The 14,882-nt window shown below is 46.2% G+C and overlaps 1 protein-coding gene across 6 annotated transcripts in view; it reads right to left on the bottom strand.

Moving 5' to 3' along the window:
* Positions 1-398: 398 nt before the first annotated feature.
* The window catches only part of nbeal2 (neurobeachin-like 2), a 29,309-nt gene continuing 14,825 nt past the window's right edge, over positions 399-14,882 (bottom strand). For 3 of the 6 annotated variants that reach the window (XM_078095092.1, XM_040165213.2, XM_078095094.1), the window contains 35 exons: positions 14,591-14,750; positions 14,198-14,300; positions 13,876-14,026; positions 13,472-13,627; positions 13,163-13,322; positions 12,779-12,867; positions 11,953-12,651; positions 11,657-11,838; positions 11,293-11,449; positions 10,401-10,544; positions 9,371-9,694; positions 8,354-8,503; positions 8,088-8,245; positions 7,809-7,933; positions 7,589-7,706; positions 7,314-7,471; positions 7,094-7,227; positions 6,902-7,009; positions 6,722-6,817; positions 6,457-6,581; positions 6,208-6,348; positions 5,983-6,113; positions 5,752-5,861; positions 5,529-5,646; positions 5,272-5,369; positions 5,060-5,173; positions 4,881-4,967; positions 4,650-4,759; positions 4,119-4,291; positions 3,929-4,023; positions 3,715-3,831; positions 2,836-2,997; positions 2,598-2,746; positions 2,363-2,498; positions 399-2,160 (listed from right to left, as the gene is read on the bottom strand). In XM_078095092.1, coding sequence (XP_077951218.1) covers positions 2,053-2,160; positions 2,363-2,498; positions 2,598-2,746; positions 2,836-2,997; positions 3,715-3,831; positions 3,929-4,023; positions 4,119-4,291; positions 4,650-4,759; positions 4,881-4,967; positions 5,060-5,173; positions 5,272-5,369; positions 5,529-5,646; positions 5,752-5,861; positions 5,983-6,113; positions 6,208-6,348; positions 6,457-6,581; positions 6,722-6,817; positions 6,902-7,009; positions 7,094-7,227; positions 7,314-7,471; positions 7,589-7,706; positions 7,809-7,933; positions 8,088-8,245; positions 8,354-8,503; positions 9,371-9,694; positions 10,401-10,544; positions 11,293-11,449; positions 11,657-11,838; positions 11,953-12,651; positions 12,779-12,867; positions 13,163-13,322; positions 13,472-13,627; positions 13,876-14,026; positions 14,198-14,300; positions 14,591-14,750 — 5,346 coding nt within the window. In that variant the 3' untranslated portion in view covers positions 399-2,052. Of the gene's footprint in view, positions 2,161-2,362; positions 2,499-2,597; positions 2,747-2,835; positions 2,998-3,714; positions 3,832-3,928; positions 4,024-4,118; positions 4,292-4,649; positions 4,760-4,880; positions 4,968-5,059; positions 5,174-5,271; positions 5,370-5,528; positions 5,647-5,751; positions 5,862-5,982; positions 6,114-6,207; positions 6,349-6,456; positions 6,582-6,721; positions 6,818-6,901; positions 7,010-7,093; positions 7,228-7,313; positions 7,472-7,588; positions 7,707-7,808; positions 7,934-8,087; positions 8,246-8,353; positions 8,504-9,370; positions 9,695-10,400; positions 10,545-11,292; positions 11,450-11,656; positions 11,842-11,952; positions 12,652-12,778; positions 12,868-13,162; positions 13,323-13,471; positions 13,628-13,875; positions 14,027-14,197; positions 14,301-14,590; positions 14,751-14,882 lie in introns of all 6 variants that reach the window. The other 3 variants (XM_078095091.1, XM_040165212.2, XM_078095093.1) reach the window with 1 other exon arrangement.

The following is a 14,882-nucleotide window of genomic DNA, read 5'->3' on the forward strand; positions in this document are numbered from 1 at the left end:
CAATGTGCCGTTGCTCACCGTGACCTTTTCAACTCTTAACAGAGTTTGACGCCACAGACACACGTGAGGCCGGGATTACAGTTCGAGGAGCCGGATGATCCTGGTCGTGGCAGCGGATCCATTTCCTTCCTGCTGTGGTTCACAAACAAGAACCAGGGCTCATTTTGAGTGGGTGGGCGATCATCCTCGGGACATGGGCAGCGCTTCACAGGAGACAGAGAATTCCTGAGTTTAAAGTGTGCAGTCACAATTATTGGTCAAATTAGGACAATTCCAAGAAGGAGCATTGGGGGCTTAGACAGACAGGCGCGCAGGCAAATCACGACCCCCACTGTCATGAGTCGCCGCAGGCTGTTTATTTTCAACATCTTCAACAATTCAAGGCGGCGCTGACCTTCTTTTAAGGGTTTTATTGTAGGATCACTTTGAATCTAAACATACAAAAAAGACCACAACTTCAATTTATTGTTTCGATAGAGGACCGTAATTGTTTTTAAGACAATGCTTGACTTATAAAACCACCAACCTTTTCTGCCCAAAGAAGTGAAATATTAATAAAACAAGTGTAAACTGGAGCAGCGTGATGAATTAACAGCACTGTGCACAATAACAAATGATGAAGTGTTTGCTGGATCTGCTTATGCAAACAATTCTTTATATTCACAGAATGTCTCATCTAATCGCATCGCGTACAGTTTGAATAAAGTGTTATTTTAAACAGCCTGAACGTCATGAAGAAATTTAAACACATACTCCACTTGCAAAGACTGTGTCATTTGTCTGTTTGCACCACGTTATGGGTGCTGCATTCTCCCAAATAGGTCCTTTTATCTCCATACCGCCATGACGCCGTAAAACAAAGAAACCACACAACCACATAAAAGAAGCTGGCGGGAAGTGAATTCCTCTGCAACTCACTCACAGACTTACTGTATGCTCACAGGTTTCACAGTCATCGCTGTGTTCATAAAACAGTACAATACAAGTCCAGGCAAGTGTGTGTTCTCCCAGCCGACCATTTATGTTCATTAAGAACACTTCATCCACATCCGAGTCGTATGGAGCATTAGGTGTGTTTAAACCAAATCAGCAGGGGGTACAGTCTGACATAGTGATCTCACATGGAAATAGATGATTGGAATTCAGTGTTCGTAAATGGCTCAAGACACAAGCTAAAAAGGCACTTTCTGATTAATTAAACGTGGATAAAGTTGATGAACGATGAAGTAAAATAAAACTTTGTCACAGTCTTCACTCCATTTTGTTTAAGAAATAAGAAGGCACAACATCTTCATTGCATCCAAGCTCCACAGTTGTGATAAAAAAAGAAGTGAATATGGTTCACATAGTTGAGCATTAAAGCCGTTATTGCTTTAATTGTAACAGTTTTACAACGCATAGAGGCGAGATGTTGTCAGTGCACTTCAGAGAGGATCATCAAATCTCGGCCTCGACCGCAACAGCATTGGTCCACTTTAGTGACCAGTTGGGCCCCTGAACGTTTCTTTCGCTAAGTCAACCCCCATGTGCTTTATACCAGTATTGCAATGTGGAAATCTCAAGCAACACATACAGCAGTTTCAAGTTTTCAGGAGTTTTTTGTTTTTTTAAAGGTGCCATTGCTAAGACAATGGGTTTAAGACAAAGTACAGGGATGACAGCTGTTCCTCCGACAAAAGAAGAAGTTAAAAACACGGAGTTCTGGATAGTTCACATCCTCGCTTCTCTTTGTGTCTGATGCTGCATGAGTCACACCCACAAAATGTGACTCACTGGTCAACAGCAGTTCACAACACTAAGCTCATCCACACAAACACGAAGGCCACTCTTTGGAATGATGCTGATCAAAAACAGTACACAACAGTAGATGAAATACACAATACAATATAAAACCATTTAAGAATTTAAAAAAGTGCACAGTGTATAGTGGTTCTCTCAGAGAATCAGTGGCTGAGGAGGATCGTTTCTCCGCTTGTGACGGGAACAAAGGCGTTGTTGATTCTTGGTGGCGCAGGTATCTGCCATCGTCAGAGTCCTCCGGCGTTGCTCATCTCATTGACCAGCGTTCCCCGTGGGATTATACTCTGTTCCACCTGAAGACACCTGAGAGATCCGGCGCGTTGAACCCCAAATGCGTTTGGTGAGTTGTCCTGAGCGAACCTGAGAACAGGAAGCAGAAGCGAGTCAATCTTCACTTGAAGGCTAGAACGGGGACGTCAGGCTGAAGACGCTCAATTACCATTTGAAAAACCTGGTTTTCAACAAGCACCGATCGTGTGTCCCCCCCTCCCCCTCCCCCTGTCCCCTTTTCTCCTCAAACACACACACTGCCTCCCCAATCACTTGAAGTCTTGCTTCTCACCTCTTCTGGCTTCCCTGCCCCCACCACAATTAGCTTCCCGTCCTCAAGTCCCACTAGGATGTGGCTGCACTCTTTGGTGACGGACACACTCCTCACAGGAACCTTCAAGGCCAGGGGCGCTACCGCAGCCTTCAGACTGTCAGTCAGGGAAGAGAGAATGAAGAACGTTTAAGACACAAAAATACCACGAATGCCGCACGCAACGGCACCCTACGTTCGCTATGTACGTCTTTACCTGCACAGGTCTCGTATGTGGAGGCTGCCCTCCACGGTCCCGAGGATGATGTGTTCGGACACAAGGTGGACAGCGGTCACCTTCTCCTCCACGGTGAAGGAGGACAGCAGGCCGCCGTTTACCGAGTAAACATGAATGGAGTACTTGCCCTGCAGGAATAAGCAGTGTTTCTGTAATGACGCAACTTGTTTGATTGCGTGTGTTTTGTCTATGCACCGTGTCGTACGTATTGAAGTACCTTTCTATAAGCGCCTTCCTCCAGCGAGGTCTGTACCACAATGTGGCCCTCCATGCCCACCTGGAGCTGGGAGATTTTAGCAGGCACACAGCTTTCACCGGGAGGCCGCAGCGTGCGCAGGAACTCGCCTCGTCGAACCGTGTGCACAATCACAGTCCCATCCTGACGCACAGGGAACAGCAAGGGAGGTTCAGGGAATGAGCCTCGTAAACCGCTCTGCGCTTAGTGCACATTTTTTGTGTACGTCGTTCGTTAAGTTTCCCAATGCAAACCAAAGCCACATGTACCACAATCGGTCTATTAGAGTATCAGCATTCCGTCAGGAGATTTAATAGGTAAATGTACAGCCCCTGAAGCTACATCTAGGCATTGTGGGCGTGTATGTTCCATGTTTCTTCTCTAATTTAACCCAGTTTAACCAGTTAGGAATCCACAAAAAGAAGGCTTTTAAATGAGATTCAGCTGAGTGTTCCCTTTGCTTAATTTGCTTAAGTCACGCTTTCCACGTTTGAACAACTGCTGGAAAAAAGTGTTTTGGGGTTGTAGCTGGTAGCGATAACCTCCTCACTTCTAATGAGCATTGTAAGAGTTTGCTTTGAGAATCCCAGATTAGTGTAAATGTAAATGTTATTAATGTGCATTTATTTATCACACTTGCACAACCCTACAGACCTCAAGCAATATGAGAAAAGGTTAGAAGAATCCAAATGATGGAATAATATATTATCGCTTAATAAAAATAGATTTTATTCTTATTATTTGTTATATTTATAACATAAAAATCTGATTAATGAATAGTGATCATCAGTTGACATCATTACTTATTGCGCAAATTCTGTGTTTGTAAAAAAGGTTTTCATGACATATGATGCTGCTGACCTTTGACCCTGAGACAGCCATGTCCAGTTCAGTGCTGATGGCCACACATGTGACCTCTTGGTCGTGTCCACAGAGGACCTGCACTGGCCGAGGAGACAGACCGCTGGAGAAGCCCCCCTGAAAGAAAAAAAAAGCAGAATCCACACATGAAGCCTCGACTTTGAATGCAACCTCTGATCACTCACACGTGTACGAGCATTTCTAAGACGTGTACCTGCTGTAGAACCTGCCAAACCATACAGGATGTGTCCCTTGAACCGGAGATGAGGTAGATGCCACAGAGATCCAGAGCCAAGCAAGTAACAACGTCTTTGTGGAACACATAACAATGAAAACAAATATGTAACACGGAACCAAGGGATATTCAGTGTATATTAGACACACATATGAAATTTAGAACCCACCAATGTGCCGGCAGATCCTGCCCACCAGTTTGCCCTTCCCCAGCTGGGTGACCCGGAGGCTGCAGTCCCAATGTCCTCCACTGAACAGCAGGCGGCCGTCGTTGGACACCACCAGCACCTGAGCGCTGATCTCCACCCCGGGAGCAAAAGGTCCGCTCAAGAATCGCTGCGTTCTGCGCCGCAAAGCGGGGTGGGATGGAGATCGGAGTTAGAAACAAGACATGAGAGTGAGGAGATTCATACTCGACAAATTAAACTGTCAACCAATGTTTAAATCTGTCTTTTCCGGATTTATGTTGCGTTGAGATCAGCGTTCAAGGTCAGTTTAAGAACCAATTGAATTAATGAATCGAAACAGACTTTGGAGCATCAGAGACAAAGCGAGATTGTGCTTCCATCCAGCTGTCAGGGTACTATTATAGATGTTTCGATATGACACGAGGTAAGACGTGAGGAGATTTTGGCAAATACGTTTTTAATAGATTGTCATTTTAGATATTATGAACCACTAAAGCTTCTGAGGGCACTCACTTGGGATTAGTCATGGTAGGGTCCTTGGTGAAGGTGAAGTAGTTGGCAAAGTTTTTGTCGTGTGGCAGCCAGCTGTGTGTCCCGATCAATCCGTTTGAACTCACTGTCACCTGCCGAGAAAAGCTGCCATTAACTAAAAACGCAACTGTTTCAAGCCAATGTGTTAATGTGGTCATGATGGTGTTGAGTCTCACATGCAGCTAAGTGTTTAAGTGTGTAACTGAACCGTACCAGTATATCCGAGCCCTGAATGATGAAAGAGCGAGTCTGGCTCTTTGGTACCACTGCCTGGACCAGAGGAAGACCATCGCTTACCACCTGAGACACACACAAACGTTAACCATACAGACAAGGCAACGCATTGTGAGCTATTCATTCAGAGCAACAACAAGATCTCCGACAGAACCCACCTCCACAAATGGCCGGAGTTTGTCGAGCTGCTCAAAAATATTGGGAGGCACGGTGTCCAGGCGGGCCAGCCGCCTGGATGCGTTCTGAGCCGACATACGAGGAGGGTGAGGCTCCTGGTTCCAGACACAAACGTGGTGTAAAACAACTTATTTGAAAAAACAGGCCGTAACAGTATCTTGTTGACAGCTGACAATCAGTCTGGGGGTTTCACCTTCAGGAGCTGACAGGGAGTCTGTCCAAAGTTGCTGATGATGCCTTCCAGGGCCTTGCGCTCGGTCTCGTTGGCAATTGCGTCCAAATCTACGGCACCTACAGCAGCATCCAACAAGAAGCAAGAGTGATTCTCAGGAAAGAACAATGTCCCCGTGTAAAGACTGAACGGAAACATGGGACATCACAAGCCAGAAAGAAAATACATTTAAAGTGTGGCAGGTTTCATCCATCACTAGTTAGAAACTCCTGCTTTACCCTCATAAGTGCAGTAGTAGAAGACATTGAGGGCCTCTACTGCCTCCTCGCCTCTCTGCTTGTAACCAAAGATCAGGTCAATCCACTCGTGGAGGTGACTGGACACATGCTCGCACTCCTATAGTGTCAGATAACAGTTGTCGAATAGATATTTTTATACAGGGTGATGGAATACAAATGCACGATTGACCAGCAACGTTTTAGACTCAGTACAAAGACTCACCAGGGCCTTCCTGTGTTGCTTGATGAAGTCTTCTCTTGATGACGCCCAGCGAGGCAGCAGAACATCCGTTAGTGAGCCCTGAGTTATCTGCAAATGTCCCAAGTCGAAACCTAAACAAAAATGCTCCATTAGGTTCCATCTTTGCAAAAGGATATTTGATCCTTAACATCTCACAGCAAATCAACGCTGCTTTCGAGCTGTGAAATCGCCCACAGATCGGGCTTTCCTCACCGTTCATGTTCTGCAGGAATTCTGGGAAGTAGAAGAACTCTGGGATGAGCTCTTTGACATCAGCTGGACTCTCCATGCGAGCCTGCCAGGCCGCGGCCACCGAGTGGAACTGTCTGTCTGCGCAGTCAAACCTGAAGGACGGCGATGAAACGCACCCATGATGAGACCACGGTACACAGTACATTTAGTCAAATTCAACGCATCAGCATTAGCCGGCGTCCCCACCTGCCGCTCTGCAGTTGAATGTGCAAAGTTGTGAACGGCTCCATGCGGATCATGTAGTGCATGACTCCTGCTGCATTAGAATAGTGTGTGCCGTAGTGGAATTTGTCGACGGTGCCTGTCGGGTCCTCAAAGCTCTCATATCTGGCGACAAACAGAAATAATTGATTCAAGTAGATGGTTTTGCATTTTTTACCTCCTTTTATTTCAAACGATGCAACCTCGATCTGCAATCCTTTTGGTACAACTTACTTTTCTCTGACATTCTGTGCATGGCGGGGGTTGACCACACCTACGGGTTTGGACAGGTCTCTGAAGACTGAGGGGTCCTCCAGATCCAGAATGGGAGAGGTATAGTCACTCAGGATCCAGGGGAACTGAGAAGAAGCAAGAAAATACAACCGTAACGGGTTGTGCCTTTTGTTTTTAATTCTTGTGAAACACAAGGATAAAAGAAATGTAATACATGCATAAATATAGGAAGTGCACGCTGACGGAGGGGGTGGAGTGTACTCACCACCGGATACTGAGACAGGTCGTTGTAGGTGCGTCCAGAAATGGTGTTCAGTTGCATCAAGTACTCGAAATTGGAGATTTCTCTGCATACCCATTTCTGTTCCAACAACATCAAAAATCAGATTGGTCGGACGCAATACGAGTCGTAATACTTCATAGAGGAATGGGGCTTATTAACTACCTGTGTAAGTCCAGATGCCTTCAGTAGCTCTTGGGGGGAGCGTGACCCAAAGTAAAACAGGTTGGGGGGCCGCAGTCCCAGGATGCGAGAGTACACTTTGTTCCGTACCTGTGAGGGCACATAAAGAATGTAAATACATCCGTTTCATTGTAGTTGTAGTGCAGGAGGAGTTAGATTTGATCCGGGCAGCACCTTTTTCTTGAAATTGATGAAGTAATGAGACTGGTCTATGAAGAACAGCTCCAGGGCGGATCGTCGCAGGTTGTAGCGCCTCAGGTGCACTTCTCTGAGCTGAGACAGCGGCCTCTTGAAATCAAACCCGATTCCTAATGACACAGATATTTTTTACTTTTTTACAAAAAAAAACGGTTGAAACATTCGGTGTTATGTTCACGAGCGCTTATTTTCTTACCTTCCTCCGTCTCTTCTTTCTCACTGCTGCCATCGTAGAAGTACAGATGGTGGGTGGTGACCTCCAGACGACCCGTAACAACAGCCACAATAGTGATGAGCTCACAGTCTTCAGATAGGACCAGTTTTTCTTTCTGGTTCTCATCTTCTCCCTCCACCCTGACAACGTGGGAAAAGGCTAAACAGTTAAACAGGCCTATTTGGTAAGATTATTTTATTTATTTCTTTGCATTTATGCCTGTTGACGGGCATACAAGTTATAGAAATTGGACTCACTTGTTATCCAAAAAGACAAGGTCTTCTTCTCCTAACTGATCATCCTCCATGTCGCTTACTTTTGCTTCCTTTGCAACAGCCAATGGGAGCGGTTCAGAGCTACGAGGGCTTTCGGCTCCTGAACATCCCAAAAAGAAAAGAAAAAAAACATCTTTAGTGCGTTTTTTTGCTTGGATGACAATGGAATGGAGAGGCGATATGTGTCTAACCAGGGACATACCCATGTTGTCCCTCAGGGCACTGGCCTCACTGTGAGGATCGTAGTTGTGGTTGGGCACGAGTTTGAGACGCATTTTTGAATAAGTCTCTGCGTTGGACAGTTTCAATTTCACCTCTGGTTGAACTCTGGCATAAGAAGGCAAAAGAAAAAATGGAATTTAACAGAGAAAGGCAAAAAGGCTTTAAATCTCCAGAAGAATGTTTTGCACTGATAATGAATCACAGAAGTTAATCTCGGTCAGAGAGATTATTTGAAAAATATATGTTAAATGTGTCATACTTGTTGGCCCATGCTCCTCTCTCACTAGTCAAAAGCCTGCGGAGCGCCTTCCAGTGCTGCCACACCACCCCCTGCTGACTGGAGCTCTGCTTCTGAGAACTAAGGTACCTGTTGTTCTCAATTCGGACTCGCTTCGCGTACGGGTCCATGATCACTTCCTGCTTTCACACATACGAACAGAAACGTGAGACCGGTAAAGGGAAAGTGCCTCAAAAGGGCGTTACGTGGTGGCTGTTTTTTGCGTGATGGCGTGAAATTTTTATAACCTGAAACTTGGACTTGCTGTCGGATCTTTCCTTATCCCGTTTAAAGGCTGTAACCATCAGGTCATCAAAGCACGAATTCCAGAAATTTGACATGATGTCGTGACATCTTCCAAACGTGTCCAGCTCGTACTGCTCCTTGGTGGGCTGAACCTTGAGGTGGGTTTTCAAAAAGAAGGCCATTAACATACAAACAACACACACACACAAATCAAAAATCAACCAAAAAATGTTATGTAAAAAATGTTTTTAATATAAATAAAATAATATGCCGATGTAACTTGATATGGATGACATTTAGATCACTCGTATGTTTCCCAAAAGTTATTATTTGACCAGTTAATGTCTTTATTTGATGACTTATACAAATGTTATACAGGAAGAATTCTCCATGTTAGATGAATGAAACAGGATGATTCTTGCTACACTAATGAGAGACAGGACTGGATATACACTTCCCCATTTCTTTAACAGTTTCCTCTTAACAAGGGAAGGAGTTATCTTCCACAACTAACGCACTGTTTAAAGTCAGCCGCTGGGTTCCTCCTTCTTCCTGCTGCAGTACAACTTCATGCTAAAAACATCAAACTGTGTAAACATAAAGAAAACCGTCTACATTCAAACAAACAGCATAAACTGCAAACATATACACACTTGCGTGCTTGAGAAATCCGCCTGTGGCAAGTTTCAAAATTGTCAGGGCAGCCAAGGTTATGCCACACCGAATAATGTATTGCGAGATCTGTATACAGAAGTAATCTAAGCAAAACTGATTTATGAACATGCACTGTCACACAGAGCAATGAAAAATCTGCCTCTCAGCTGAAGGTGAGCGAGTCTGGCATCAGCTTCAAGTCTGGGCATAAACTGGTCTCTGCTTGGTATGCATTGAAGGGGGACAGGGGGGGGCAGCACCTTCCAAAGTTGTGATATCACCGCTCCGACAAGATTGAGGAGGGTCTACTGACGCCTTGCACATTCTTTTTCTATTTTTCATTCTATCTATGAATGCACACTGACCTGCTGCTGGAAAAAGCCTTGCCACTCCAGCGTGTGGCAGTAGGCCTTCAGGTCCTGGGCGAAGGTGGGGCTGCCGTTGGTCACGGGCAGGTTGGGGAGCAGCTTCTGCAGAGTGACGGGGTCGGCATGCTGGTCGAGCAGCGTGCGCACGACCGGCACAAGCTGGGAGAAAATCTCCGCCTCTCCACAGCCGCTGCCGTCCACCGCGCCTTGCGGCCACAGGGGGGCGCCCAGCTGCCCGAGCAGGAAGCACACCTCCTCCCAGCTCAGACACATCACTGTCTGCAGAAGGCTGTGGAGCTTCACGTAGGCCATCACGCACACCTGAAGAGGGGAGATGGGAAAGTCAGTTGCCGTGCCTCTAACCCGCAGCCTGTCCATACAGTCGACACAGAAATATGACACATCGACGTGTCGTTTTGTTTTAATTCTTGTTTCCAGATCTACACCTCTCATGAGATTACTTCTTTATCAAGCAGACTATAATCAGATGTGGGACAAGTACTAGCAGGGCCTTTAATTAATTAAAAGTTATACTTGTAAAAGTTAGCTCTATGTGCCTAAAGCAATAAATCATAGATCAGAGGTCAAATTACTCTATATTAATTATATAGTACTTTTACCGTGACCGTTATATTAGATCATTTTATTGAATTGTTCAACTTTGATGTTAATGTCAACCAGAGGATGTAATGTACGGCCTAATGAACAGTTAGTTTATGGCCACATTCTCTATCTCAATCCTACGCTGAGAGCTGCATCAGCGATTACTCTTGAAGAGCTTCCCTTCCGTACAGAACACTCCCTAATATGAATGACGGCAACGTCTTTGAAAAGGAAGCCCATAGAAGGCCTGGTATTTCTAAACTGGCTTTACTCGAGATCAGTTGAAGTTAAATAAATACCGTACCCCCCTTTTCGATTTACGTCTAGCAAAGTTCAATCGCACAGGTGTTTGGGTTGTGAAAGACGTGTACACGGAGGAACATTTATGCTTGTTGGTGATGGACAAGCTGAGGGTGCAGCTGACCTGTGAGTGCTGCTGTTTGATGTATCCAGTGATGATACGCAGGCCAATCTGGGCCATTTCCTTCAGTTCGATGTTCCCAGGGCTGCCAGGGGTGCTATGCCATGCCTTCAACTTGTCCAGCAGGTTCACCACCCCTTCAAAGATCTGCAGTACAACAAAGAGTGTCAGCAAAGGATTAAACAAGAAGGCTCGACCTGTTTCCACACCTTGCAGCAATCTGCGACAATTTAAACCTGTTCGAGGCGTTAAATGCAGCTTAGCCCGCTTTTAAAAAGATGATCGACATGCTACTTACACCCAACAACGACTCCCCGCCCCGACATTAAGACCGTAACTGACAACCACACCAAGCTGTCTGTACTTACCCAATGTAACCAATACAACTTGACTGGACATTGAAATTCAACAGTGATCTAAATTCCACAGTGGTTACATTTTTACATTTATAGAACCAAAGTGAGCTCCCGCTGACAGAAAAGTCTCACGATTGCTTCAAAGCCCGTTTACAAAAGACGCAGAGCCAAGTGGGGGTTTGTGATTAGCCACTTGCTGCACTGTATGTGGACTAAATACGGTTAAAAGCTGCAAGCATGAATGAGGAAGTAGTTTTATGTGAAATGTGATATTTTAGTGCTACAACTGGGTAGGTGTTAAGACCGTGCAGCTGGAACATCATCAAATGGTTTCAGTTCTGTTTAGTTTATTAACAATCCTCCTTTACAGTTGTAAGATATACTATTAGGCTGCGTCGGGGGATAATGGGCCTATAAACTTCAATGTCTCCTGTTAATTCAAAGTTTATCAAGAGGAAGCAGTTCCATAACCCCTGAAACCCCCCAAACAGAATATGTCGTTGGTCGATGTGTTCTGGGTGGGATGTTATGTGATATACCTTTTCACTCCACAACGCGTGGTTGTCTGTACCCTCGGAGAAGAGGAAGTCCTGCAGCAGCCTGAGGAGCCGAACCAAACTGGGACAGAAAGGCAGGAAGACTCCCTGGGCCTCCCTCAGGTCTGAGAGAGACGACTCCAGCATCATCTCTAACAGACTGGCACACAGATTGGCAAACACGGCGAGTATGAATACAATGGCCCCCCCCACACTGACACAACGACATTTCTGCATATCTAGACAAAAACGCGACACGGCTGTGGCCGTGGCTCAATTAGTTTTGTCCGTCGCGAGGCATCTCCGACGTCACTTTAATTTGTTTTGTCAGCTGAGGGCGAGTCAATTTAGAACCACCGTCACGGACCTGCGTTTGACGTCATCGGGAGGGCGGACCAGTTGGCAGGACGAGCCCAGTTTGGTGAGAACAGAAAACACCTGTCCTCTCTCCCTCCACACCACGTCCTCCGTCGTCTCCGCCCCGTTGCGGCTCCACAGCACGGAGAAGACAATGTTGGTGAGCAGGTTGCACAGCTCTTCCTCGGGGGTCTGCTGTGAAGCACACGAGACTCAGTCCCACCTCTCAGAGATAATCATGGACATTAAACTGTCAAATAATGGGCTTTATTCCCATTCTCATCCAAGCTGGGGACGAAGCTATACCTGTGGGTTGGACGTATTGGAGATTGTGTCTCCAGTTGGAGGGTCGGTCCCATAACTGGTGTCATCCAGCACGTTGGATAGACTGGAGCTCTTCCTGGGTCTGGTCAGAGGAAAAGTTTTGCATTGCTCGAGAGGAGATGGTGTGTTTGTCAGACTGCTCCCTGTAGGAGTGTGAGTGCCGGTCTCTCCCATGCTCCCGAGCTCCAAATAAAACGGGTTACTGAAGGGGGATTGGGGCTGGTAGTCTCCCCCGTCCCGGACCGGTTTGATGATATCAACCGCGTTGGAGGTCGAGGACGAGGGACTCATTTGGTCCACCGAATCAAATGACTTAAAATGGACGGAGCCGGTGAAGCCTTTAAGCGGACTTCCACCTCCACCCGGAGGCGACTGGGACAGATCGGAGAACCCCCCGGGGACGTCCCGCCGGCCACCCTCGTCGTCTTTGTCATCCTCGATGTCCTGCGAGGTGCGGTAGCCAGGGAAGTCGTCCGCGTCCTCCATTGCCAGAGCCCGATCCCTGCACAGCGGCGGCCGGTAGTTGGGTTCGAAGGAGCTGTGGGTGCTGGAGCCCGCGACGCTGGCGGCGTGCGACTCGTAGAACTCTTTCACGTAGAGCTTGGTCAAAACATCCTGCCATCCGGGCTGCCGGGCGAGCTGCTTCACGTAATCCTCGTTGGAGTAGATCAGATGAAAGAGCTTGGGGAAATATCAAAGAGAGGAACAGAGGAAGGGTTTCTTTTACGGAGATGATGAATTGCGCTTAGGATTCAAAAGTCCACTGTGGTTGTTCGGGAAGAAATGTGAAAAGGCTGAGCGGACTGACCTTGCGGCAGACATCCAAGCGGACGGAGAGCTCGCCTCGATGCGACAGACAGACCACAGCCAGGAGATCTCGGAAGTTAGGGGTTGCATCTGTGGGGAAGAAAACCATTTTATCTTATGTTACAGTCCTTTGGGGCTTTTCTCTCAACCACCTTTCTGCTATAGTTTATGAGGCCTTCAAAAAACATACAAGTCTCTTATTCATATCAGTTCAGTTGTTTTGTTAAGTATACAAGCAGCTGTTTTTCTGAGCTTCTGAACGTTAAAACTTCTCGCTAATATTTTTGCTTATTACATTTTTGGACTTTTCAGTTGCTTTTAAATCGCTAGAAATGGACTTTGTCATGTATGCACGCTCACTAGAAAGGAGCCCTTTCAGCATTACCTGTAGCAAGGACTTGCTCGTACAGACATCGCACGGTGGTCATGGTTACCGGAACCTCATCAAGGAGACAAACCAGGCCAAGATAACCGAAATCCTTCAGTTTGATGCGCTGCTTGTTGCGCTCAGAAACACGCTCGCTTTTGAGGATTTTGTACAAAACCTGCAGCAATGAAGGGAAATGATGTAAGAGGTCAGTTTTTTTTCAGGTTTCGACAAACCATCACATGGGAGTTTCGCACTCAGATTCAAGTGGTCAAGTGGTAAGCCGAAGTACTTTCAGAAGACGTCAAGTCTTTTTCTCGCCCTCACCCTGAACACCCTCTCTCGGGCCTCGTCTCCGAAACTCGGAGTGAGCAGCAAACCGTACAGCTGCTCCACGCCCCAGTCCAGCAGCCATGCCTGCACCTGCTCACGAGGAGGGCTGCTCCTCAAAAGTTCATAGAGCACATCCAAGGCCCTCACAGCCTGATGAAGAGAGGAGAGGTCACGGGGGGAGGGGAAGGAGGGCAAATTAATACCAAAAAGAAAAACAACGGATGTAGTCAGGGTTTTAGATTTAAGTGGTGAACGGAGGAGTTTGAAAACATGAGCGAAAAAAAACAGGAGGATCAGGGTTCATTTGGCAAGGGAAGTAAAATATCAAGCTGAAAAGGGTCGCACAATGACAAAATTGAACTCTCTACAGAAACACAGATTTAACGAAAGAGCACTACCTGCTTCTCTTCTCCGACAGTCAGGATGAAGGCGAGGACGCTGTGGAGGTCCTCTGGCGTAGGAGACTTGAGAAAGTCTTTCAGCAAGGCGAACAGAGAGGTTTGAATCGTCTGCTTTTCTTCAGACAGACTGCTGCCATCTTTGTCCACGCTATGGCCAAATGCATTAGTAAAGAAATGTATCATTCATCTTCTTCATACAGTGAAAATCATGGTTTAAAGCATATATCAATATGCATGTAAAGGAAAGTTCTAACTACTCAACTCTTAATATATATCCGTGTCTTACTTTGCAACCATGTTATAAATGTCAAAGGTTCACCTGTAGAATGTGCGAATGGTATCCAGTACGTACTGGACGCCGTACTTCCTCTTCACGCGCTGCTTGCCTTTGTTTATCACGGAGGCCAGGTACTGCACATGGGCTTTGGAAGAAAAACAACAAAACACCATTGTCATCCTTCTCCCACTTTTGGAAATGTCAAACCAATATGCGATGCTGTACTGAAGAGGTGCATTAGTTTATAAAACAGGGTATTGACGTGTAGCTCGAGGCACCAATCTGCCTTTTAATCTTTGCAACAACCCAACCTCAAAAAATGGATTCTATTTCTGCTCTCTCTGATAATAGCCTCCTCTTGCTCCTTTCAGTCATTCGTATTCACATTAAAAAGGGACATGAAAAGGCTCAATATTAGGGCCGCTTGTGTCTTACCCAGAGAAACGGAGAAATGGCTTTTAGTCCAGATGCGGAAATCAAATAGAAGGTGGTGGTATAGTTGCTGTAGAAGTGGGCTGTTTCCCTCGTCAAAAACCTGCTCCAGCAGCAGCTGACAGGCCATTAAGACGTTCATGTCGATCATGCTGTCAGAAACCTGCAGGAGAGGAGGAGGGATTGTGTTTATTTATCATTTATTTGGATTCATCTGAGTTTGTGTATCATCTATTTTAGTAACACAAAGTGTTGCACTGAGTGCATGTTCAGTGCAGGTGATCGTGTTCAGCGT

Source organism: Gasterosteus aculeatus, chromosome 20 (assembly GCF_964276395.1).
Source record: "Gasterosteus aculeatus chromosome 20, fGasAcu3.hap1.1, whole genome shotgun sequence".
Lineage (NCBI taxonomy): Eukaryota > Metazoa > Chordata > Actinopteri > Perciformes > Gasterosteidae > Gasterosteus > Gasterosteus aculeatus.